General features: G+C 38.7%; 1 protein-coding gene across 3 annotated transcripts in view; it reads left to right on the top strand.

The window, feature by feature from the left end:
• Positions 1–27,721, top strand: part of LOC124607388 (UV-stimulated scaffold protein A-like) — a 126,924-nt gene that overhangs the window by 49,053 nt on the left and 50,150 nt on the right. For all 3 annotated transcript variants that reach the window (XM_047139705.1, XM_047139704.1, XM_047139706.1), the window contains 3 exons: positions 7,858–8,127; positions 26,948–27,076; positions 27,162–27,445. In XM_047139705.1, the coding sequence (XP_046995661.1) occupies positions 7,858–8,127; positions 26,948–27,076; positions 27,162–27,445 (683 nt within the window). The remainder of the gene's footprint in view (positions 1–7,857; positions 8,128–26,947; positions 27,077–27,161; positions 27,446–27,721) is intronic.

Raw genomic sequence — 27,721 nt, forward strand, 5'->3', positions numbered from 1 at the left:
ATGTCAGAAAGTTGTCTGCTTCTGTAGCGTAGCAGTGGCATTACCACCTACCACGCAGAGGGCCCAGGTTTGATTCCCGGCAGGGGACTGGGTGTTGCGTGTCCTTCATCACCATTTTCGTCATCATTGACTCGCAAGTTTCCGAAGTGGCATCAACTAAAAAGGACTTGCAATATGGCGGCCAAACTCCCCAAAAGGGGCTTCCCAACCAACAATGCCATCTGATAATTTCATGTCATGTCGGAAAGTTAATCCAACAGTAATAGAGAGTTTTTTAAAACTCATCAAGGAACAAGAGTGGCAGGATGTTTATAGTGCTGATAACATAGATGACAAATATAATGCTTTCCTCAATACATTTTTTATGCTCTTTGAGAGTTTTTTCCATTAGAACGTTCTAAATGGGGTACTAGCAGTAAAAGTCAGCCTGACTCGCTGACTAGTGGGATAAGGATATCATGTATAAAAAAGTGGGAATTATATAAAAATGTTAGAAGTAGTCATATTCGAGCTACAGTAGCTCATTACAAACAGCACTGTAAGGTGTTTAAAAAGGTTATTAGGAAGGCAAAGAGTATGTGGTATGCAAATAGAATAGCTAATCCATAGGATAAAATTAAAACCTATGGTTAGTTGTGAAGGAAGTGTCTGGTCAGCAGCACAAGGTCGACAATATAAAGTCAGTTCATAGTAACAATGTTTCTGTTTCTGATAAATCACATATATGTACAGTATTTAACAATCATTTTCTGAGTATTGCTGGTGAATTAAATAAAAATTTAGTTTCAAAAGGGAATCATATAACTCTCTTGGCAATTGCCTTTTTGAGATTGATGTCTGAAATACTCCTGTGTGATACAGACAAGGGGGAGATTGAGTCAACAATTAAATCACTGAAGACCAAGGACTTTCATGGATATGATGAAATGCTGCACATGTTAGCCCTGTATTTAGCCATATTTGTAATTTCTCCTTTAGGAATGGTCAGTTTCCTGAATGATTAACGTGCGCAGTAGTAAAGTCGCTTTATAAAAAGGGAGAAAGGGATAATGTAGACTATTTTAGACCTATTTCTATGCCATTAGAGTTTGCTAAAGTTATTGAAAAGGCTGTGAGTGTAAGGATAATTCATCATTTTGTATCACATGATTTGCTATCTAATGTACAGTTCAGCTTAAGAAGTCATTTAACTACTGAAAGTGCTATATTCTCTTTTCTCTGTGAGGTACTGGATGGGTTAAACAAACAGTTTCGAATGCTAGGCATATTTTTTGATTTAACTAAGGTGTTTGATTGTGTTGATCACAAAATGTTGCTCCAGAAGTTGGACCATTATGGAATACGGGGAGTATCTCACAATTGGTCCACCTCGTACTTAAACAACAGACAGAACAAGGTCATTATTTACAGTGTTGAGAATGGCTGTGATGTGGGGTCTGAGTAGGGTACAGTCAAGTGGGGGGGTGCCCCTGGGATCAATGTTGGGGCCACTCATGTTCCTTATTTATATAAATGATATGCCCTCTAGTATTATGATCCGCAGCTCGTGGTCTCGCGGATTCGATTCCTGGAGGAGTCAGGGTTTTTCACCTGCCTCGAGATGACTGGGTTTTTGTGTTGTCCTCATCATTTCATCATCATTCATGAAAGTGGCGAGATTAGACTGAGCGAAGTTTGGGAATTTGTATGGGCGCTGATAACCACGCCGTTGAGCACTCCACAAACCAAAACATCATCATCATCATCATCATCATCATCATCTAGTATTACAGGTAACTCTAAAATATTTCTATTTGCTGATGACACTAGCTTGGTAATAAAGGATGTTATGTGCAGCAATGGCTCGGTTTCAAATACTGCAGTTCATGATTTAAGTTCATGGCTTGTAGAAAGTAAAGTATTGCTGAATCACAATAAGACACAGTTTTTACAGTTTCTAACACACAATTCAACAAAACATGACGTTTTAATTTCACAGAATGGGAATATGATTAGTGAAACTGAACAGTTCAAATTTCTAGGTGTTCGGATAGACAGTAAACTGTCGTGGAAAGCCCACGTTCAGCATCTTGTTCAGAGACTTAATGCTGCCATGGTATCTGAAGTGAGTGATTGTTCGACACGAAAATTAGTCTACTTTGCTTATTTTCATTCACTTATGCCCTATGGTATTATATCTTTGGCTAACTCTTCCCATTATAAAATGATATTTTTGGCTCAGAAATGGGTGGTTTGGGCAATAAATGGTGTAAGTTCACGAACCTCTTGTCGACCCCTGTTCACCAATCTGGGTATTTTCGACATTGACCTCTCAATATATGTATTCCTTACTGTCATTTCTTGTTAACAATATTAGCTTATTCCCAAGAATGAGCAGCTTTCACTCAGTTCATACTTGGCAGAAATCAAACCTGCATTTGGATCGGACTTCCTTAACTCTTGTGCAGGAAGGTGCACAATATACTGCTGCATCTATTTTCAATAAGCTACCACTAGAATTCAAAAATCTTAACAGAAATCCATGCACTTTCAAATCAAAACTGAAGAATTTCCTCATGGGTCACTCCTTCTATTCTGTTAAGGAGTTTCTTGAAAAAATTAAGCTGACTCTTGTTGTAATGTTGATTGCATTTACTTAAACTTATGGCTTGACTTTTTTTGGGTTCATAAACATTTTATTTTTATCTGTTTTTACTTTTATGTTGTAATTTCGTGTACTGACATGTTCCATGACCTTGCAGATTTGCTCCTCAATTTCATCTTACGGAACTTGACATGTGAATAAAAATCAATTCTGCACATGAGCAGCAAGCTCACTGACACTATATGCATTGTGCGCGTGTCTGACTAGCAATCGTGCCTCGCCAGATGTCACTACTATCACATGGAGGGGTTTATATCGGTAGTAGATCAGTGGTCATAATGTTCTGGCTGATAAGTGTATAATATGTCACTAGCAGCTTACTTTTCCTGGGAGAAAAAAGGAATTGGTTGGAGGAGGTTATAAATCGTGGAGGTGACAGGTCACTAATATACTAAGGTTTTCTGAAAACCATCTTGAGTAGCTGGTTTGATAACCTAGATACAATGGAAATTAGTGATCATGGTGTTACCTTAGTGAAGAAGGTTACTAAAAGTAAATCCATCAATTAAACTAGGAGAGTATTTATGCTGGAAAGAATAGATATAGTTGTTAGCATCATTCTTGTCCATAATGGACACAATTTATAGTTCCAGTATGATAGACTTTGAGGAATTACAGGCAAAGTTTAAAGAGATTTAAACCAAGCTTTGAACAAGTGTGTGCTGAGAGCTTTAATGACAAAATTTCTGAAAATGCTGAGAAAACAGAGATTGTTGCACTGTCAATTAAAAAATTGCTGAATTATCGATAGGCAGAAGTTTGTAGAAATTTATGCATCTATAAAGCGGTCTGCGTGGGAAGCATACAATAACTTCCACCATCAAACCTTAGCAATAGATCTTGCCAGAAACCTGAGCAAGTTCTGGTGCTAGATAAAAGCACTAAGCAAGTCGAAGGCTTCTATCCAGTTGCTAGTCAACTGGTTTGGTGTGGCAATAGAGGATAACAAAAGGAAAGATATAGTCTTAATTGTAGAGTTTAAGAAATCATTCATGCAGTGCGATCATAAAGACGTGGTCATTTGACTGTTGCACAGACTCCCATCTGGAAGGCAGAATAACAAGGATCCCTGGCATAGAGAATCAACTGAAAGAGTTGAAAACAAATGAGTAGTTAGGTCCAGATGGAAACCCAATTTAGTTTGACAGAGAGCACTATATGGCAGCGGCCTACATTTGTCATGAATCTCTTGCAAGGGACGAAGTCCTAAGTTTAACTGCAGAATAATTGAGGTATTCTAAACTCACATACAATAAAATTCCTTGAGACAGAAAAGCTTCTGTTCACAAGTCCACAGCAATATAGAAGGCATCACGCTTACAAAACTCAGCTCGCTGTTTTCTCACATGATACCCAGTGAACATTGGATGAAGGGCAACAGGCAGATTTCATATTCCTAGATTCGAAGACAGTGTATGAACATTTCACCACTGCAGACTGTTAACCAAGGCCCAAGCATATGGAATAGGTTCCCAGATATGTGAGTGGCTCAAATACTTTTTAAGTAATAGAAAGAAGTACTTTGTCCTCAACATCGAATGTGCATCAAAGACAAGGGTATTGTCTGGAGTGTCCCAGGGAAGTGTGATAGGACTGCTCTTGTTCTCTATATACATAAATGATCTCACAGATTGAGCGAGCAGCCATCTTTGACTATTTGCTAATGACACTGTGGTATAAAGGATAATATCATTGTAGAGTGACAGTAGAAGGATATGGGATGTCTTAGATAGAATTTCTACTCAGTGGCGGCTTGCTCTGTGCAGAAAATTGTAAGTTAATTCAGATGAGTGAGAAAAACAATCCTGGAATATTCAAACATGTTATTACTGCTGTGCTGATTGACATAGTCACGTCGATTAAATAACTACATGTAATGTTACAAACTGATATACAATGGAATGAACATGTAACAATGGTAGTAGGTAATAGGGTAGGTGAATAGTCAACTTAATTTTATTGGGTGAATTTCAGTAAAGTGCTGCTCATCTATAAAGGAGTCTATGTAAAGAACATTAGTGTGACCCATTCTTGAGTGCTGCTAGAGTGTTTATGATCTCTAGAAGGTTGGATTGAAGGTAGTCATCAAAGCAGTTCATAATCAAGGTGCTAGATTTGATCGGCACTTGAGTGCCCTGAAGGGAATAAGACATTCTTCTCGCAAAACATCATTGAGAAAATTTGGAGAACCAACATTTGCTGCTAACTGCAGATTGATTGTACTGCTGCCAATGTACATTCTGTGTAAGGAATTTGAAAACAACACAACCTTCCTAATTATTTCTTGTATATATTCGAATCTGTCTTCCTGTACATTACTTGCTCCCTCTAGTTCCCTGGAAGCTATTACCTGCAGTCTTACAGACACCTTCAGATTAGAGTCTTTTAAATATTGCTTTCCTTGCTGGTTCTCGGAAAGGAGGGGCTTAAGAAACTGAATAATAGAATAAAATTCTATTGAATTTCATATTAAAAAAGTGGCAGGTTAGTGTAATGGAGGAGTTGAGAAGAGTGATGGAAAGAGAGGATTTCTTGAAGAGCAAGTTCCCATCTACAAGGAAAACTGGTGCTGGGTGGGAGGAACAAACGACTTATGCTGTACAGCACTCTAAGCGACTATATACTGAACGTCCCCAAGACAGGGAGGTCTTCTGCATCCATTTGTCATTTTGACTGATAATGGTCATCCCTGTATGAAAGCCATGCAATAAACACATGCCAGGTGGTTAACAACACTATTAATAATAAAATGTTCATGGGTTTCTTGCCTGTCAGTTCCCAATGCGTTTGCTTAGCTTCAGAAGGTAAACAGTCCCCTCGAGTGTATACCCTCTTAAATGTTGCGCACATTCTGCGAATTAGCACAGCAAGTAATCTGAGAAAGATTTATTGCCTTGACATGCAGTGAAAATCCTTATTTGCATAACATAAGTGCTTAATAATAAAATGTTCATCTTTCTCTGCTTTTATTATTGTGTCACTGCATGGAGCAAGTATTACGATGTGGAAATTTATAGGGTTAGGGACCTTGGGCCCTGGGTAGCATTGGTGGGGTAGGAGTGACATACAATTTGGAAAGTGTGTTGTGGATGTTAAGAAGGTGAACGAAAGTGACAGCGCATGGTCTGCAATGCTTATTTTGGGCAGGTAAACTGACTTAATGACCTGACAGAATAGGTGTAACACACACATACATATGTCATTAGTACTTATTCATCCCACAACATAAGCTTCTCATTTTACTCCCCTCGCCACCACCATACATAATGCAGCAGGATGTCAACTACTATGATGTGCATAGAAATGATGATATCCCTTAGAATTATATTTGCAGCAAAGAGAGAAATGGGGTAATCATCAAAACCATTTGGATGCTCTACAGGCATGAAATTCAGTTTTACAAATAAAACAAAATTGTGGAAAAAATCAAATCAGTTGACAATTAGAATTTACAGGTTATCTGAACGATTCTGCATTTGTGCAGCAACACCATTAGCACCTGTTGTTTTGTTGTGGAATGCCATGTGACATTACATCAGAACAAAAGAACAGTAACACTTTAAATGTTCAGCCTGAGGACAAGTCAGAAACATACGGCAGTTTGGCGTAGAAGAAACAAGTGTGTTTGAAACTATATCTGGTGAAATGACAGAACATTTTGTTGATGTTACAGTTACTGTTAGCCATAAGCCAGCAGTTTTGACGAGGGTAATAATTACTGAAGGAGCAAATTTATTGTTACATTGAAAAACTGTCTCATGTCTGTCATATTTCTTTGTTGGGGCTTGGATCAGAACAAAACAAAGATTGCATGGATGTTGGCATAGTTTTGCCCTCAACTGAAAGTTGTTGGAAATGCTTGTTCTTAATTGAAAGGGTTGGCAGAAGAAACTGTTAACCCAAAAGTGTGCGTTTTGGGTTACTGCATTTTATATGTTCAGTTAAATTTGTCAAAGGCTAGCAGATAGATTCAATTAGACAAAAGAATTTATAGCAGTATGTACGTAGGTACTTGTTACCAGCATGTGGAGAATTTGAAAATGTGACAGACAGCATTATTGGGCTAATTGTTACTAAATTGGGGGTGTGCCATTCCTCCTGCCAACTACTTCCATTGTTCAAGATAAACATTAACGTTACTTTAAAATACTAATGAAATGTTAGTAGAGAGTTGTACTATTGTCTCTCAAGTTTTGTGAAGAAGTTCCTGGAAATAATAGCAAAACGAGCATTTGTCACTGTTTGATGGATTGATGGATTGACACTGAAAGTAATTTGTATGTTCCATGCTACTCATCCTTGTGGAATGGTTGAACCTGAGAATAACAGGTTAGCTGCTGGGTTACACCAGCTGTACTCTTACTTCTTGGTGATATTCGTACAGAGGGGATGAATAATGCTGTCACCAAGCACTAAGAGACCAACTTTTTGCTCCACTTGAATCATACTAGTTGAACCATTAAGATATACGTTCTTGCATGGGTGGACCATAACTATTCTTACATTTAGCAACACCATTATAGGTGATAAAAATGAAACATTTCAATGGTTTGAGTGGGCCTTCGGGAGGATTTTTTAACACACATCTTGGAAATAGGGGTTATATGGAAAGCTTTTCAGTATAATCTTAAACAGGTAAGCACTTGTTTTGTGTCAAAATGTGCTTGTTTCAGTAAAGCATAAATTACAGATATCTGAGAAAGTTTCCTTTTGTACACATACAAAGTTCCGGAAATGCTTATTGTAGGTCAACACATATCAGAGTTCATTAAGGTGTTGCCACATACAGAGACCTTATGGACTTTGGGACTGTGGATGTACAGGAAGATTGAAGAATGAGAGAGTCTAGAACACACAAAATATAATTAAAAGGATAAACAATGGAAAGTAAGGATGGAATAACAACAATGTAGAAAAGATGGATTGCCACTCACCACATAGAGGAGACGTTGAGTCGCAGAAGGTGCAATGAAAAAGGCTGCTAAAATATTGAGCTTCTGGACGAAGTCCTTCTTCTGAAGTGGAAAACACCCCCCCCCCCCCACACACACACACACACACACACACACACACACACACACACACACGTGGCCACTATCTCTAGTGCTGGAGTCAAGGACCCAATTTGGTGATTTGTCAGGTATCACATGAAGTTACTGTTAATTTGCACTGTGGGGGCTTTCATTGTCTATATAATTTTATTTGTGTTTCAGATATGAAGACTGATATCTCCGATACAATAACAGCTTTAGACAACTGCATCTCATTGATTTTACCTGAACCAGAAAATTTTTTTATAAATGAAGACAAGGAAACTGATTCTAGCTTTGCATTGGCACCACAAGAAAGCATCAAGAACAGTGACTTGAAGAAACCAATCTTGCCACAAAACTATACAGATGAGGAAGGTTGCTATAACAATGAACACAGAGCTCATGGTCTACTTAGTGGAAACTACAAAATAGAAGTTGAATTAAAACCAGGTATTGTATTCTTTAAATTAAATAAATCTTAGGACAGTTTCTTTACTCTCAGTATTTGTCTCCTATCGTAACCTCATTGTTTGGAACACTTACAAACAGCATTTCCAATTATAGGTTGTAAGCTTGTTACTCCTCTTAATTGGGAAGAAGCACTTTATAATCTTGCTAAAACAAAAGAACACAATTGTGTTTGTGTGTAATAATGTAATGAAAATACCTTCCTTAGTATGATTACTGGTATGCCCAATAAGTAGAATCATATTATTTCGTAATATTTAAATTGTCAGTTAATTGCTCTTAATAAAATAACTTTTTAGTTTTAATGAAATTGGCCAGTGGTATCTTTCAACACATTTGCAGCTGCTCAGTCATTTGGGGGAAGAAAGTGTATGTTCCCATTTAGTTTTAGGAAGGCCATATGACAGACACATTCATTGGAAGATTCCAAAGGAAATTTAGTAATCCATAAGAGATAACCTTAAAAAACTCATTTGATGACTCATTCTTGAGTAGTCTCGGATCCTTACTATGTAGTTTTAATAGGGGAGATAGAGAATATCCAAAGACTTGTAGCTGGTTTCATCAAAAGTTTCTTTAAAACATGTAAGAGTATCTTACCAACTTGACTGGAAAACACTGTAAGAGAGATCTTCTGTGTCGTGGAGGGATTACTTTTGACCACTCAGTTTGAGAACCTGAGTGTGTATGTGCAAGCCATGAGCAACTGCATTAATGGTAACCTGACAAAATACAAGCATTTCAGCTAAGTGTCAAGATATCTGTTCTTGATGTACAGTTAAAATCTATGGTTAGAAGTGAACAAGTCCAAAAAATTCAGCAATTACAAACAGTCCTCATGGAAAGAAAAAATGTCACAAGTGGTATGTAAAAAAATTTAGAGGGCTACTAAATATTTGAATGCACAATGTGTTTACTGTTTATCAAGTCAATGCATTTGTTGTTTATCAAGTCAGTGAAATGACGAAGGCCTGTGTCTTGTTATATAACTGCTAAATCTTCCAGGAAGTGATTGCAGCTTAGGATTGTATTTTAAAGATTTCTTCAAAATATACTAAACTGAAAGTCCATATCAAGTGATATGTATGCTATAAGATAATAAAGGTCTTTTGGTGATAAGGCGTAAAATTTAATTGATTTTCAACAAATAATTCCTGCACCAGAGAAACTTAAATAAAATATTGCATTCTGCAACTACAAGGCCCTATTAACCATCACTTATAGGGTATATGCAAAGGATACTGGCCTAAAGGATTAAATTTTTGAGGACTCACATTCTGTGAAGAATCAGGCAACATATTACTTTCCCTCACAAAATAGCCATAGCAAGAAAATTTGAAGAAAGTCGTAGTTACAGGTACTGACAATCAATTTGCCCCATTGTTTGGGAATGGACTAGAAAGAGCAAATACATTGAATCCAAAAACCTTCCTTTTTTTTTTTCATAAATACATAGAACATTAATACTACCCTAAATATGAGGTGTGTTCAAAAGGGAACCGAACTTTTGAAATAGCGCGCCAACTAGCAGAGAACACCTAGTGGCAGGTTTAGTCAACAAACTGCCTGCCATTTGCCTCGTGTCGCTTGGACAAGTAGCAAGCGAACCATAGCCACTAAAGTAAGCACGTGTACAGCCTGCTCTTCTGATTAGTGCAATGAAGGAGCTTGAAGAATGTCTGTGTGTGTGTGTGTGTGTGTGTGTGTGTGTGTGTGTGTGTGTGTGATAGATAGAGAGAGAGAGAGAGAGAGAGAGAGAGAGAGAGAGAGAGAAATTCTGCTACATACTTAGCAAAACTCTCACAGAGACATTTCAAATGCTTAGCCAAGCATTCGGGGAGGGGACTGTAAGAGTCACATGCAGTGCTGCAAGTGGTTTAAATGTTTTCATCAGGGCAGAATGTCTGTCTTTGATGATTCCAAGTCTGTACGTCATTCAGCATCAACATATGATAGTCATGTGGGTAGTGTTCATTCTGTGATTCATGGAAATTGTCATTTTAACTTTTTGCAAAGTTGCTGAGGAGGAGGGCATCAACGTAGGATCGTACCATCAAATTTTGAATAAAAACTTGAGATATGTCATGTCAGTGCAAAATTCGTACCACATTTGTTGATTGAAAATCAGAAACAGACCCGTGTTGAAAGGTGCAAGGAACTGCTGGCCGCTGTTAATGACAGTGAAAACTTTCTTAAGAACTCAGAACAGGTGATGTGACTTGGGTGTACGGCTATGATGCTGAAATGAAGATGCAGTCATTGCAGTGGGTGGGCAAAGAGTCACCTCGTCCAGAAAAAGCACACAAGAGTTGATCAAAGATCAAGGTGATGTTGGTTGTGTTTTTTGACTACAAAGGCATTATCCATCATGAATTTGTGCCACACGGTCAGATGGTAAACAAGGAAATCTACAAAACTTAACCAAATTACAACTACTACCCTGGAAAATATTATATAAATCCTCTTATGTGTGGTTAAAAACTCCTCCTATAAAACTTGTCATACTAACGAATAACCCCCCTGCATGTTTGAGGGTTAGAATAGGGTTGAGGTATTCCTGCCTGTTGTAAGACGCAACTGAAAGGATTCTCCCGCTTTTCAGCCCAATAAGTTCTGGTCCCATTTTAGAGTTTGACTTCACACTTTCAAAATCCTACAGAAGTTCGGGCCATTTGGGGAAGGACACCTTATATATTTCCATTGCATGATTAGATCTTCTGCACTTATTATTGTCATGGCTTGCAACTCCACCCACAATTCAGCTATTTGGGTGAGGTTACCTACTGGGGTACGTCATCTTCTTCTGTTGTCCACTGTCCTCTTTTGCCCCCATTACAATATTGGATTTCTGCGCACCCAACATCCAGCACAGTAACCAGTTTGTTGTGGTGGGGTCATCATGTACCCATTTTCTGGTAGTCTCCCAACAACACAGGGATCACACTGCTGATGCCTGAGCACCAAATTCCCCATATATGCCAAGGAATAGATGCCCATCTTCTTGGGGCATTGGGATTTCCGGCAACAGCCATTGCTCCAGGTGGCTTTTGTTGTGACTGGGTAGCGCCCGTGGGGAGAGCCTCTAATTGGAGTGGATGGCATCAGGGCAGATGACCCACAATGAAGCGGATGAAGTTATCTTTTGCTGGGGAGCGAATGGCCCCAGCTGTCTCTAAGAAAGGGAAAGTTGAATTTAATGCTGACCCAAAATCGTTCCCTTCCCTAGCTACACCATGGGAGGAAAGTAGAACTATGGAAAAGAGAGAGCATTATTTGCCAAGGTATTTAGTCTGCAGCAGGACAGATGGAGACTCCTTTCTGGCTACAAAGCCTCTATTTTTTTGTCGAGCAGGACAAGTTTGCTGTAGTGGCTGCACTGTAGAAAATGAGAAATGGTGCAGTCTTCATCCAGGCAGCATCCCCAGCCCAAGCCCAGGCATTGATCACCTGCTGAGCCGTCTGGATCCTTCCCTCCACCACCAGCTTTTCTGAACTGTGCAAATGGGAGTTATCCTTACTACACATTCTCTGACCCCTTAATTATGCCAGCTTCACAACCTACTATAACATACTGTCTCCACACCCTCCACCCAACAGTTTCCACACCCTCTGGTCTATCATCCCCTTCCCATTCGCATCTCCCACCCTGTTTATTTGCGGCCTTCTGCCAACACTACTGGTTGTCTTTCAATGCTCCTCTCCCTTTTTGCTCCTTTTTTCCCCACCTCCATGTGCCACAACCTCCTGATGCTACACCTGGGTCTGTCTTGATTACACAAATTTTAGTTTATATTTAACAATTTCGGCTGTTACCATCTTCAGATCTGTTCCAAATAAAAAACAATGGTGTTCCCAGCTAAGTTCAGTTAACTGAAGCAAAATCTATAACAGGCCTGGTGAGACATAAGAAAAATAAAAAATATTTTTACGATTATTAGCAATATATATGAGCCGTACATACCATAGAATATTCTGATGTATGTATCAATGCCAGAATCTGTACATATAGGTACATAGTAAGTGCTGGTGATGACCAGGATGCATGTGGTATTTATACAAATAACTAAGGCTAGCAGGGGGCACTGTAGCTAGGGTACATGAGTAATTATTGGTGAGGAGGCAGTGCCTTCTTCTGCAAGCTCTGCCACAGGAAAAAAAGAATTTCATACAGAGAAGTTGAATCGGCGCCATTGAGATCCCACTCCAAATGTGTTATTGACTACAGAGTTTTTCATTAATAGTCACTATTTTGATAATTGCCTTACACTTAAAGTTATGGTTCAGTTGTTTTGTCATGCTGGAAGGTTTTGATTTACAGATGTGATGTTATTTTTAAGCTTTTTAGTCTGGCTTTTACACAATTGTATGTTGTTTATTTTTTGGGGCTAGGAGCTTCCCACTATTACTCTCTGGACGTTTTATGTGTATTTTAAGTATGGATTTAATTCCAAATATTGTATGTCAGTTCAAGTTTTATTATCAGACACTCATTTTTCCATGTGAAATAATTTTAATTAATGACTACGCATACTGCATTTTAACTATTAAATTTACGATTCTGCTCACTCGTGTGCCCTACTGTAGTGCCTTCTGCTGACCTCAGTTATTTGTATAAATACCAGACACATCCAGATCATCACCAGCACTTACTGTATACCTACATGTATAGATTTTGATGTTGATATGTACATCTGTGTCAGTATATTTTATAGTATATATGACATGGAATGCATGACTGTTAAACATACAATTTTTTAAAACATTTTTTTTACAGGGTGGTCCATTGATAGTGACCGGGTCAAATATCTCACGAAATAAGCATCAAACGAAAAAACTACAACGAACGAAACTTGTCTAGCTTGAAGGGGGAAACCAGATGGTGCTATGGTTAGCCCGCTAGATGGCGCTGCCATAGGTCAAATGGATATCAACTGCGTTTTTTTAAATAGGAACCCCCATTTCTTATTACATATTCGTGTAGTACGTAAGGAAATACGAATGTGTTAGTTGGACCACTTTTTTCACTTTGTGATAGATGGTGCTGTAATAGTCACAAACGTATAAGTACGTGGTATCACATAACATTCCGCCAGTGCGGACGGTATTTGCTTCGTGATACATTACCCGTGTTAAAATGGACTGTTTACCAACTGCGGAAAAGGTCGATATCGTGTTGATGTATGGATATTGTGATCAAAATGCCCAACGGGTGTGTGCTACGTATGCTGCTTGGTATCCTGGACGACATCATCCAAGTGTCCGGACCGTTCACCAGAGAGTTACGTTATTTAAGGAAACAGGAAGTGTTCAGACACATGTGAAACAGTAGCAGACAAATTGTGCGAGAATCAGGAATCTCAAAAAAATTGGTGCTGATAATGCTACATCAACACCGATTGCATCCATACCATATTTCTATGCACCAGGAATTGCATGGCGACGACTTTGAACGTCATGTACAGGTCTGCCACTGGGCACAAGAGAAATTACGGGATGATGACAGATTTTTTGCACGCGTTCTATTTAGCGATGAAGCGTCATTCACCAACAGCGGTAACGTAAACTGGCATAATATGCACTATTGGGCAACCGAAAATCTACGATGGCTGCGAGAAGTGGAACATCAGCGAACTTGGCGGGCTAACATATGGTGCGGCATTATGAGAGGAAGGATAATTGGCCCCATTTTATCGATGGAAATCTAAATGGTGCAATGTATGCTGATTTCCTATGTAATGTTCTACCGATGTTACTACAAGATGTTTCAATGCATGACAGAATGGTGATGTACTTCCAACATGTTGGATGTCCGGAACATAGCTCGCGTGCTGTTGAAGTGGTATTGAATACCATATTTCATGACAGGTGGATTGGTCGTCGAAGCACCATACCATGGCCGGCACGTTCATCGGATCTGATGTCTCAGGATTTCTTTCTGTGGGGAAAGTTGAAGGATATTTGGTATCGTGATCCAGCGACAACGCCTGAAAGCATGCGTCAGCGCATTGTCATTGCATGTGCGAACATTGCGGAAGGCGAACTACTCGCTGTTGAGAGGAATGTCGTTACACATATTGCCAAATGCATTGAGGTTGACAGACATCATTTTGAGCACTTATTGCATTAATGTGGTATTTACAGGTAATCACGCTGTAACAGCATGTGTTCTGAGAAATGATAAGTTCACAAAGGTACATGTATCACTTTGGAACAACTGAAACAAAATGTTCAAACGTACCTACATTCTGTATTTTAATATAAAAAAACCTACCTGTTACCAACTGTGAGCCATATGTTTGTGACAAAGCGAAAAAAGTGGTCCAACTAAAACATTCATATTTCTTTACGTACTATATGAATATGTAATAAAATATGGTGGTTCCTATTTTTAAAAACACAGTTGATATCCGTTTGACCTGTGGCAATGCCATCTAGCGGGCCAACCATAATACCATCTGATTTCCCCCTTCAGGCTAGACAAGTTTCGTTCTTTGTAGTTTTTTCGTTTGACGCTTATTTCGTGAGATATTTGACTCAGTCACGATCAATGGACCACCCTGTATACCACCAAGCCTTTTACAGATTTTGCTTCACCTAATTGAGCTTAGTTGGTTACATCACTAGTTTTGATTTAGAATAGATCTGAAGACGACAATATCTGAAACTGGTAATATTGAATTGTAAAATTTGTGTGATATTCATAAAGACTGATTTTTCCAAATAAAGTGCCACAATAAGTGTGTGGACTCATTTACTGATTTTATGTCTTCAGTTGATAAATGTGTTCTTCATTCACTGTACTATGTTGCACTGCACCAACAATAACAAAATGTTCATTAGTGAAATAAACAGTTTCTTCCTTTAAATTTAAATGATCAGTGCAATCTAGTACCGTTTTGACATCAGTATTAGTTACTTCTTCCCTTTTCTCAAATAACTTGGTATGTACATCAGAATTATTGTTGAATCTTAATAAAATCAATTCACTATTAAGTGGCTTGTCTTTTCCCCAGAAGCCTTTTAGTTTTTGCTTCCTTCTTTGTGTTTTTAAATGCTCTTTATTGTTCATATTATTTCTCAACTTATTTCCCAAATTAGAAGTCTCATGATCATTTCATCCTCTGGCTATATGTTGGTTATTATCACTTCTGTTATCTTTTGAGCAGTTAGTGCTACTGTTACAGTAGGATTACTACTACTGTTGTTATTATTCAACCATTTAAGATAATTTTTTACAGTGTCTATTTGCTCTAAATATTCTAATAGTGATGAAATCTTTCCCCAATCCTTTCCTAAAAGCTGGTCCTCTTTTTGCTCTCCATGATAGTTTACTAATATTTACCCCAGTAAATGCTACTCTCTTAGGTTAGATTTACTTTCATTCCAATTGATCCATAGTGAGGAGGTTCTCCTGGATGTGGAACATGTCAGGGTCTTGTTGGGTCTTGTAAGTATTGTTAAGTATTTTGCTTTATTTAAGTGCCACTCCACAAACACTCTATATCCTTTCCAATAATTACTGTTACATGGCTTGGAACGTGTAATTCTAGATGTAATTTTTTTATGCGCCCTTGCTCCAGTAGTTGGGCTTAAAACCGATTACAAAATCATGATAAGTGGTAAAATCTTCTAATTTGCAACAGTCCCCATTGTACTTCATCTCCACTTATACAAATCTTATCTCACTGTAATAGGTCATTGTTTCACGTAAAATTCCTTTGAATGTTTTGAGAAATAATACTGGCTGTTTGTCTCCTGATGGTGTAAAGTTAGGAAGTTTGTATTTTAGTCCTTTACTTAATAGAGCAGTAAAATCATCACTATTATGTTGCATTCCACTTTTAGCTATTAAATTCTCAACTTCTTTCATTACTATTTGTCATGTATAATCTAGGTTTAAACTGTTGCTATGTGAAATGTCTTTTGTAATTTTGTATTAACATCATTCTGTGTTGATGCCATTATTGTGGTAAGTGATATAAGGATTTATCCTCAAACAAATCTTTAGTTTTACTGTGTGCTGCATCAAGGAAATCTATAAGTTTACCATATAATTCTTTATTTCGATGTTCTTGTTCTGATTAGAGTCTTTATAGCCTAGGTTGCATTTCATTAACAATTAATGAAAATTTATCTGTTTTCCTATCAGAAGGCTGTTGCAAAATATTTTTAGTTTCTAGTAATTCTCTCATTAAAATTTAAGTCCTTGTAATTAAATCATCCTGCCCTAATTTAATCTTGTGTAAATGTTCTTTTTTACTGTCTAGTTTTTCTTCTGCAATCTCTAGGCATTTGTCTATTTCTGCAACGTGCACCAATGACACCGGTAGCTTGGATTCTAAGGTCATCCTCGGTTCATACATGTGGCTGGTGTACGTGGTGAAGACTACTGCAAGGTGCAAAAGAGCCTGCATTTTGCTGTATTGTTCCCAGAGTTAATCGGGGTCCTTTGGTTTGGAGCTGAGTGGAGGGTCTCAACCAAAGGCTTCGCCAACTCTGTGACAGTTTTGGTTGCGGATTTCTAGACCTCCGTAATCAATTCGAGATTTATAGGACTCGCCTTGATAGCTCAGAGGTGCACTATACGAAGAAAGCAGCTACTCGGGTAGCAGAGTATTTGTGGAGTGCACATGGGGATTTTTAGACTAGATGGTAGTTCAAGATACTCTGATGAAAACTTGCCAGTCAATAAGCAGCAAGGAAAGTCAGACCGCATTCAGAGTAAAGTCACTTTGCCTGTCAAAATTTTTCAGTAAACTGTCAAAGTATTCGAAACAAAGTTCCTGAATTTACTGCCCTCCGGAAAAACCCTTGCTCTCAAATTATTCTTGGGACCGAGAGCTGGCTGAAACCCGAAATGGAAAGCTCTGAGATATTTAGCGAGTTGTGGAGCATATATCAGAAAGACAGATTAGAGGCCATAGCAGGGGGAGTGTTCATTGCAGTTGACGAAATAATGTCTCTGTTGAGGTTGCACTGGAGTGCGACAGTGAAGTTATCTGGTCATGTACAACAGGTGTAGGTGAAACTGGATTAATTGTTTGATTTTTTTACTGACCACCCGATTCTGCCGTAACAGTTATAGAGTCATTAGGGATTCATTTTCGGGGGGTGGGGGTGGGGATGGGATACAGACAGACAGTCGTGCAAAATACTTATGAACGTGTTTTCTGAAAACTGTCTTGAGCAGCTAACTCGGCAGTCCACATGTAATGGAAAATGGAAGTATCTTAGAACTTGTAGCTACTATAGAAACAAAAGTTAGTTATCATGATGGCATTGTAGCAACTTTGGTTATGAAGGTTATTAATTCAGTGAAGAAGGCTATGAGAACATTTCTGTTAGATAGAGCAGATAAGCAGTTATTAGCATCTCACTTAAAGAGTGAATTGACATCACTTACAAGGGAACCTCCCCATCACACCCTCCTCAGATTTAGTTATAAGTTGGCACAGTGGATAGTTCTTGAGAAACTGAACACAGATCAATCGAGAAAATAGGAAGAAGTTATGTGGAACTATGAAAAAAAAAAAAAGCAAAATATACAAACTGAGTAGTCCATGCGGAAGATAAGCAACATCCAGGAGAGTGTGAGCTCAGGAGCGCCGTGGTCCCGTGATTAGCGTGAGCAGCTGCGGAACGAGAGGTTCTGGGTTCAAGTCATCCCTCGAGTGGAAAGATAAATTTTTTTTTTATTTTCAGACAATTATCAAAGGTCAGGCACTCACACATAATCAACTTCGCTCTCCAAAATTCCAGGACATGTTCAGATTTTCTTGGACATATGCAGGATTTGACGGTCTACACACGGAAAAATTTGAAAACGTTAAAAACATATGTTTTGACAGAGCACAGGGAAAACTGTGTGACTGTGAAACTGTTGGATTCATTTGTTGCAGTTTATATGACAAACTCTTATGTTTTCATCACTTCTTTGGGAGTGATTATCACATCCACAAGAAAACCTAATCGGGCAAGGCAGAAAAATCTTTTTACCCATTCGCCAAGTGTACAAGATAGGTGGGTCGACGACATATTCCTGTCATGTGATGCACATGCCGTCACCAGTGTCGTATAGAGTATATCAGACATGTTTTCCTGTCTAGGAATCAGTTGACCTATGATCTTGTGATCAAATGTTTTCGGTTCCCATTGGAGAGGCACGTCCTTTCGTCTACTAATCGCACGGTTTTGCGGTGCGGCCGCAAAACAGATACTAAACTTATTACAGTGAACAGAGACGTCAATGAAGAACGGACAGATCATAACTTTGCGAAAATAAAGAAAGTAAACTTTTCACTCGAGGGAAGACTTGAACCAAGGACCCCTCGTCCCGCAGCTGCTCACGCTAACCACGGGACCACGGTGCTCCTGGCCTCACACTCTCCTGGATATTGCCTATCTTGCGCATGGACTACTCAGTTTGTATATTTTGCTTATTTTTTTCATAGTTCCATACAACTTCTTCCTGTTTTCTCGATTGATCTGTGTTCAGTTTTTCAAGGCCTATCCACTTTGCCAACTTATAACTAAATCTGAGGGGGGTGCCATTGGGAGGTTCCCTTATTAGTTCCAGTAAGATGAATGTAGATGGATTTTGAGGAAAGTTCAAGCAGATTTTAAATTGTGCATGGTAAGTGCGTAAAGGATGGGAAAGACCCATCATGGTAATTCAGAAGAAGTTGAGGTAGCAGGTGCTGTTGTGTTTTCAGCTCAAACGGGAATGCTCAAATGACAACATGTACAGATTAGTAGAGATTCGTGCGTTTGTGAAAAGATCTATGCACGAAGTATACAATAATTACCACTGTCATATCTTAGCAAAATATCTGGAGAGAACGTGAGAAAATTCTGGTGCTGTGTAAAATTGCTAAGCAGGTCTAAGACTTTCATTCAATCCTTTGTTGACCAGTGTGATGTGGTAGTTGTAGATGGAAAAACGAAGGCTAAATTTCACATTCAAGAAATCGTTCTCGTAGGAGAATTGTACAAACGTGCACCGTCATTTGACCATCGGAGAGTCTCCCATATGGATGACGTAGTAATAACATAAATAAATGTAACATATTGCACATACATAGAAAAAGAAATCCACTACTGTAAGCTACACTATAGATGACAAACAGCTGGAGACAGTGTCTGCTGTAAAATATCTAGGTGTAACTATCCAGAATGACCTTAAGTGAAATGGCCACATAAAACAGATAGTGGGAAAAGCAGATACCTGATTCAGATCCATCGGAAGAATCTTAAGGAAGTGTAACTTGTACATGAAAGAAGTGCCTTATAAGATGCTTGTTTGCCCGATTCTTGAGTATTATTCATCCATCTGGGATCCCTATCAGGTAGGAGTGATAGAGGAGATAGAGAAGATCACATTTCGTCACGGGATCATGTAGCTGGTGAGAGAGTGTTACAGAGATGCTAAACAAACTCCACTGGCAGACATTGCAAGAGAGGTGTTGTGTATCACAGAGAGATTTAGTGTTGAAATTTCGGGACAGCACTTTTCAGGAGGCGTCGGACAACATATTACTTCCCCCAACATATAGCTCACATATTGACAACGAGAAGAAATTTTGAGAAATTAGAGCCAATACAGTGGCTTACCGACAGTCATTCTTGCCACCCACTATTTGCCATTGGAACAGGGTTGGAGGGCTCAGATAGTGGTACCAAAAGTACCCTGCACCACAAACCATTAGGTGGCTTGCGGAGTAGGACATAGATGTAGATGAATATTTGCAGTATTTTATGGGGCCTACAGAACTTTACTCGAAACCTGTTTGATACTATGTCACAAGATGTAATCACTCTGTAACCACATTTTTTAATTATTTCTGTTTTTATTGAGACCCTTTATTTATAACTACCTTTCAAATGTGTTATAATAGTTCAATGTACCTCAGCTTGCCAAAAGGTCTTCCCAGCTTTTCAAATGGTCTTTATAGGCAGTTTTCTTGTACTAAAAGGTCATACATTTGTGATGAAGGCATCATCCTGTGATAGCAAGTACCAGGTAAAATTGGCTCTCACCATGAAGTACAATACAGCAAACTAGACGAGCAACCCACTTATCAAAAGGTGATGTAAATATATAGGGTCACAGTTGCCATAATAATTTGTTTTACCATTTCCATTTCAACTGTAATGGTATGATGGTAGATTCATCACTTGATTGCCAAAACTGAATATACTTTTGATTAACCTGCATGACTGAGACAGATAGTAATTAAAAATAGTTTCATATGAAATTAGTATGCACATTGATCAGCATGCATATGGCTGCATGGTATCTGTAATGAGCGGAAAAAGCTCCTTTGCACAGAATCTACATCTACATTTATACTCCGCAAGCCACCCAACGGTGTGTGGCGGAGGGCACTTTACGTGCCACTGTCATTACCTCCCTTTTCTGTTCCAGTCGCGTATGGTTCACGGGAAGAACGACTGTCTGAAAGCCTCCATGCGCGCTCGAATCTCTCTAATTTTTCACATTCGTGATCTCCTCAGGAGGTATAAGTAGGGGGAAGCAATATATTCGATACCTCATCCAGAAATGCACCCTCTCGAAACCTGGCAAGCAAGCTACACCGCGATGCAGAGCACCTCTCTTGCAGAGTCTGCCACTTGAGTTTGCTAAACATCTCCGTAACGCTATCACGTTTACCAAATAACCCTGTGACGAAACGCGCCGCTCTTCTTTGGATCTTCTTTATCTCCTCTCTCAACCCGATCTGGTACGGATCCCACACTGATGAGCAATAATCAAGTGTAGGTCGAACGAGTGTTTTGTAAGCCACCTCCTTTGTTGATGGACTACATTTTCTAAGGACTCTCCCAATGAATCTCAACCTGGTACCTGCCTCACCAACAATTAATTTTATATGATCATTCAACTTCAAATCGTTCCGCACGCATACTCCCAGATATTTTACAGAATGAACTGCTACCAGTGTTTGTTCCGCTATCATATAATCATACAATAAAGTATCCTTCTTTCTATGTATTCACAATACATTACATTTGTCTATGTTGAGGGTCAGTTGCCACTCCCTGCACCAAGTGCCTATCCGCTGCAGATCTTCGTGCATTTCGCTACAGTTTTCTAATGCTGCAACTTCTCGGTATACTATAGCATCATCTGCGAAAAGCCGCATGCAACTTCCGACACTATCTACTAGGTCATTTATATAGATTGTGAAAAGCAATGGTCCCATAAGACTCCCCTGTGGCACGCCAGAGGTTACTTTGTCTGTAGACGTCTCTCCATTGATAACAACATGCTGTGTTCTGTTTGCTAAAAACTCTTCAATCCAGCCACACAGCTGGTCTGATATTCCGTAGGCTCTTACTTTGTTTATCAGGCGACAGTGCGGAACTATCGAACGCCTTCCGGAAGTCAAGGAAAACAGAATCTACCTGGGAGCCTGTATCTAATATTTTCTGGGTCTCGTGAACAAATAAAGTGAGTTGGGTCTCACACGATCGCTGTTTCCGGAATCCATGTTGATTCCTACAGAGTAAATTCTGGGTTTCCAAAAACGACATGATACTCGAGCAAAAAACATGTTCTAAAATTCTACAACAGATCAACGTCAGAGATGTAGGTCTATAGTTTTGCGCATCTGCTCGACGACCCTTCTTGAAGACTGGGACTACCTGTGCTCTTTTCCAATCATTTGGAACCTTCCGTTCCTCTAGAGACTTGCGGTACATGGCTGTTAGAAGGGGGAGCAAGTTTTTTCGCATACTCTGTGTAGAATCGAATTGGTATCCCGTCAGGTCCAGTGGACTTTCCTCTGTTGAGTGATTCCAGTTGATGTATGACACCATTTGTATTGCACTACAATACGATATTTTGTCATTAATCAGTCCCACACAGTTTGAGAACTTTCAGCGCATTCTAACATTGTCAACAATACATAATTAGTTGTTGGTTCATGAAGGAACTGATGATGGGGTGTATCCCACTGAGTTTAACATGTCCTTTGGATAATGATACAGATTGTACATTTACGAACAAAGTACTGTATTCACACGAATCTATTGCGGTGTAGAATGTAACGTGCATTCCAATTTTAAAAATTAAAATCACAAAAAGTAGTTTGTTGGTGTATCACTTATAGGTTAAATTTGTTTTAAGCGACAGTGGATGTTTACGTGAACTGTCAAAACAACTATAATTTTTAAGTGACCCATTGCTAAATGACGAAGTTGTTACTAAAAAAGAATGCTTAACTTGATTACCTACATGACATACAAACAAAAATATAAAAAATTACAGGTGTTACTCATCATTATTCACTAATGTCATCATTACTGATATCCTTGGAGGAGTCTACGTCAGAGACAGATTCATTTTCTCTTTCCTCATCATCCTCAGGGCCGTTCCAGAGTGCATCATCTTCACTGCTGCCCAGAATGTTTGAAATATAGCTTTCTTGAATGATTTTACAATCATTGGTGGTTCAGTGCTCATCCAGGCAGCCGAAATCCAGTTTTCATTGTGTGCTGCAACACACTTAATTTTTCCTGTATGGATATGTTCACAGTTTGGTTTGCGAAAGCATTTTTCATACTGTTCCTGAATGTAACCTTTTAAATGTTTACTTCTACTAATGTCCAGCAGTTGTAATACGGAAGTCTTTCCACCAGGAATAATAACTTGGTCACTGGCTAGGCTGTGAATCTTCTTTTTTGTGTCATCAGTGAGATGACCATCAAATGCTTCAAGGCAAAACATTGGTGGTAGTTTTGAAAGCCCACCGAGAGGGAGTTCCCTTATGTTTTGGAGCCAGTCAAGCATTCTAGTTTCAGTTATCCACCCATTCTTCTGATTTCAAACAATGATGTCATCATAGAACAGCTTTTCATTTTTAGCTTGTTTTCCACTTGAAGATAAGAAAGGGGGAAGTTGGCACCCATCTGCCGTGTTTGTCAGTATGACAGCTATGTGCTGTTTTTCACGCCCTGACGTTTCGATGGTAACTGCTTTTGTTCCCTTCTCCTCGATCATGTAATTATGTGGATCAAACCAAATTGACGTCTTGTCAGCATTGCCTATCTGGCACATCAGAAAATTCTTCTCTTTACGAAGTGTGATGACATACCGCTGAAATTCTTGAAATTTTTCTTACAAGACTTTGGAAGCTTTTGGTATACTGTTGTATGGCATTGTAGACATAAGCGATCAGTCCATCCATGGCTAGCCGTAAACTCTTGCATTGATAAATTAAGAACTGCACCCACCTGTTTTACTTTTTCTTCTTGTGTCACTCGTCATATGTTGCCCATTCTTCTTCCTTTCACAGACAAGTTCCAGAACTTTTACTTCAATGTCAGGATGTCTTCTTTTGCAAGGGACAGTGAATTTCTTTCTAGCTGTGGTACTTGCAAATAATGCCAATTTCTGTTTCTTCAATAAGTGAATGTTACTCTCAGCCACATTGAACTCTTGTCACGCCCTTTTGTTACCACATTTTTCAGCATAAAGATTTACTTTATGCATGAATGTAGCATCACACAATGTTCTTTACTGCTTGCCTTCCATTTTATGACTACCTAATGCAAACACATCTACACAGCAATGGGCTAACAATAATGTAACAAAGTTGAGAATCACAACAGTGCATTGTGACATAAGGAACAATACCTAAATTTCAGTGTTACCATGAACGATGGATTCAAGTTTGTACTTGAATGTAATGGGTTTTTGAATCAAATGCACACCCCAATTTTGAATACTGCATATGATTAAAAAAAGTGCCCATTAGATTCACATAAATACAGTAATTCAGCACAGTTGGTAGCTTATAATGAGTTGATTACATTACAAGTTGGCAGTGGCAATCTGAGAGACTTTTCCTAGTAGGACCATACCACGACCCAAGGAAACAAGTTAACTGGATCACGTACAGGGCTTGGTATTCCTCAACAATTTTTAATTTCCACACTTCCTCCTTTACCAAACTGGCAATTCTTGCAACCCTCAGGATACATCCTATCAACCAACCCCTTCTTGTAGATTACTTATGCCATAATTTCCTTTACTCCTTAGTTTTACTAAGGATAAAGTAAAATGCAAGAAAATAGTAGAAACTGGAATGAAAATCTCAAAAGAATGAATGGAGAAGGATTACCGATTACTTCTCCAGACAAGGTGATTTAAGCCAGTTGGGAGTAATAGTCAAGGAAGACTGGAGAAGCAGGGGGTACCATAACAGGCAAAACAAAAAGAGGCTTGTATATTCGCCCAAATGCCACACTTGCAACAGTCCTTAACATAAAGTCTCCAGACTACCTGGATGAATTTAAAACTTCTGCTTTTGCATATTACAACTCACTGTTCCGAGCCATACTGGTGTGTTTACCTCTGAGAGAGATTCCTGTTACTAAGTGCTTTTCCTTGACCTCTCCCCCCTCTCCCCCTCTCTCCACCCATTCTCCCCCTCTCTCCCCTAGTCTCCCCATCTCTCCCCTACTCGCACACGTATTAGCACCTTCTCTGGCCACTGAAGCCATTACCTCAGTGATCAGCTTATGGTCAAATGTCGTGTGTGTGTGTGTGTGTGTGTGTGTGTGTGTGTGTTTTTCTACTTTGGCCCCCTCCACTACATATTTGCCTTGCCTGGCAAGACTGCATGTACCTACAAAGTGGGCAACACAGTAAGGGAAGTAAAGCCTTAGACACAGCTGACAACTGTCCCTTACCAGTCAACTCACTGAAATGTAAATAAGAATATTATTTTAATTGAAGCATAGACTGTGTCATCCACCTCCCTTCACAACTTGCCCTCCTGTGCTCTACCCCATTCCACCTCTCTACACACACCACCTCATACTCTCACTGCTACCTGTTACTTTACTCTAGCCCACCCAATGTCACCTGTCTCTTTCTCTCACTGAGAATCTAGCCTCCCTCTCTCCCTCCCCCCCCTCCCCCCCCCCCCCTCTCTCTCTCTCTCTCTCTCTCTCTCTCTCTCTCTCTCTCTCTCTCTCTCTCTCTCTCTCTCTCTCCCTCTCCGTCCCTACCCCCTCTGTCTTTGCTTTCTCACCACCCAATCCAATGGAAATTGTTCTCTTCATTTCATATTTTCAGCTCTCTTTCTATTTGTTGAATAGTGATCAATCCTCATAGTACGTATTGCATTGCCTTCTGGGTTTTCCATAAATAGTTACTTATATTCAAAATTGTCAGTGATGAACTAGAGAAAGTATTAACCTATAACTCCCAAGCTTTGACAGAACACATTAAATTTGTCATCTTCTCATGAAGATGTAACCATATCTTTCAAATCTGGTGAGGCGATACAAATTGTTACAAGTGGAGGTATATCAAATTAGTTTGTAAAGCACAAAATGCCTGTGACATGTAGGACACAAAGTGCTGTTGTCCACTGATTTATTTTAGTATCCTGTGTTTTTAGAAGTGAAAAACTGAGAGAGTTCCATCATGTGAGATAGTTGCCTGACACTGTGGCAAATAAAAGGTATGTCATTGTATCTTCCTGTGTTTTAAATATATTTTCTGTCAATCATGACTAAGCCAGTTATAAACACAGATCTCCCTACACGAAGATAGGTGAACGAGGCACTCTTAGAAATAGTCACATATGAGTATTCTTTTGCAAATTCACTTGCTGTCTCAGTTCAAGAACAAACTGTAGCAAAACCCAGAAATTTAATTCACAGGAACATCCCAGTAGCAATTGTAAGCAACAGTATGTCATGATATGCATCTGTACCAGTTACCCCACTGAAGGTAAAAACTTCAAGGGAGAATAAAAACATTTGAAAAAGCTTATAAACTATTGTACAGCAAAACTGCTGTTTTGTCTGACAATGACCATTCCATCAAAATGTTAACCATTGAAATTGGTAGTTTCCGTGCCTGCACATAGCCTACTGGTAGTAATTTATGCGGTCATCTGGCTAATGAATGCAGTTCTTTATTTAAATTTCTCTAGAAAAGAATCGTGTTTCCAAAATTAATGATATTTTCAGGTATTGTTAACAAGAGATATTTATTGCATGGTCCTGTTGAACATGATATGCCTTTGACTTTTTCTGATCTTTGACCTGATTTACCCAACCAGTTATAGAAGAGCTTATTGTTTAATATAGACTCTGAATGACGGAACTTTCGCTTGCACAAGACATTATCCAAAGGTGACAGGAACTAATTACAACTGGCAGATGAAATCCAGTGATCAACTGAGGATTGACCACCAAGTGCTTGTATTTGTATTCTGACAGGCACTTAACCACTAACCAAAAAGTTGATATAAAACTTATTTCTGTTCCATTACTTACACACAGAGTTAGTTGCTATAAATGGGTAATTTCCTAGGCAAAATATTTCACTATGTACATACTTCTTGATGATGCCACAGATCCTTACCAGAATCAGGAAACTATATGTTACACAGTGTTGAAAAGAATAAAAATAATTTGTCGTATAAAGCGAAATCATTAATTTTTTTATATGTTGACAAGGGGATCCTCAGTGATGGGAAATTTTGTGTTTGCTCTCAGTATGCTGTTGATTTACATTACATTACAGTAGACAAGTGTTTTCACTATATTTCTTTGCGTTTTATCATCCTGTAAGAATATTATCAGTGGCTGCCACTAGAATAACTGGTGCTCCGTAGAGAACGTCTGTTGTATCAAGAAAAATATATAACATGGTTGTTAAACACCAGTTAATTTCCTCGTACAAGTGGATGATTAGGTGTGATTGTGATTTGATGACTTTTTATGGTAGCGTTTTATTTAGAATATTATTTTTATACTTCAGATATTGTAATCAATGAAACTTCAGAGAATGCAGCAATTTTTGAGAATGCAAAAGGATTCTGGCAGCTTATTAATAACAGATACTTGCCTGCTGTTAAAAATTGGATAAAAGTCATCACTAAATACTCAGGTACGGCTGTAACAGTTAAGCAAAATGTTCTTACCTTTTAAGTTTTTTACTTCTACCTGTACTCATGACATTAATTTTTTGTCAGGAAGTACTCAGCACTTAAAGGAAATTATAGATCTTAAGCAACGTTTAGAAGCTGTACTTAATAAATGGTCAGAACTTAAAACAAATTTGAAATCTGTGAGTGATACTGATGAAAGTGATTCTGATCTTGAAGAAGTTGAAGAGAAAGAAGGTTATGAAGAAACGGTGAAGGATCAGACACTAAGTGAATTAAATTTTGAATTAAAAAATGATGTAAAAAGTACTGTTACAATATCTAAAAGGAAGGCTGGTGACTGGAATATATTACAAGAGGACTATGAGGAGGTACTTGTCTCTTTTGTGACTTACTTCTGTAGTGGATAACTGAAATGTGATTGTGTTATATGTTACTGATGAAATTATTTTCAACAACCAGTTACTGTTTAGGCTTGAAATTTACTTTCTTTCTTTAGATCGTCTTCTTATGTTATCACATCCATCTTAATAAAATGTATATCTAAAAACAAAGATGATGTGACTTACCAAACGAAAGTGCTGGCAGGTCGATAGACACACAAACATACACACAAAATTCAAGATTTCGCAACAAACGGTTGCTTC

The sequence above is a fragment of the Schistocerca americana genome, chromosome 3 (assembly GCF_021461395.2).
Source record: "Schistocerca americana isolate TAMUIC-IGC-003095 chromosome 3, iqSchAmer2.1, whole genome shotgun sequence".
Classification (NCBI taxonomy): Eukaryota; Metazoa; Arthropoda; class Insecta; order Orthoptera; family Acrididae; genus Schistocerca; species Schistocerca americana.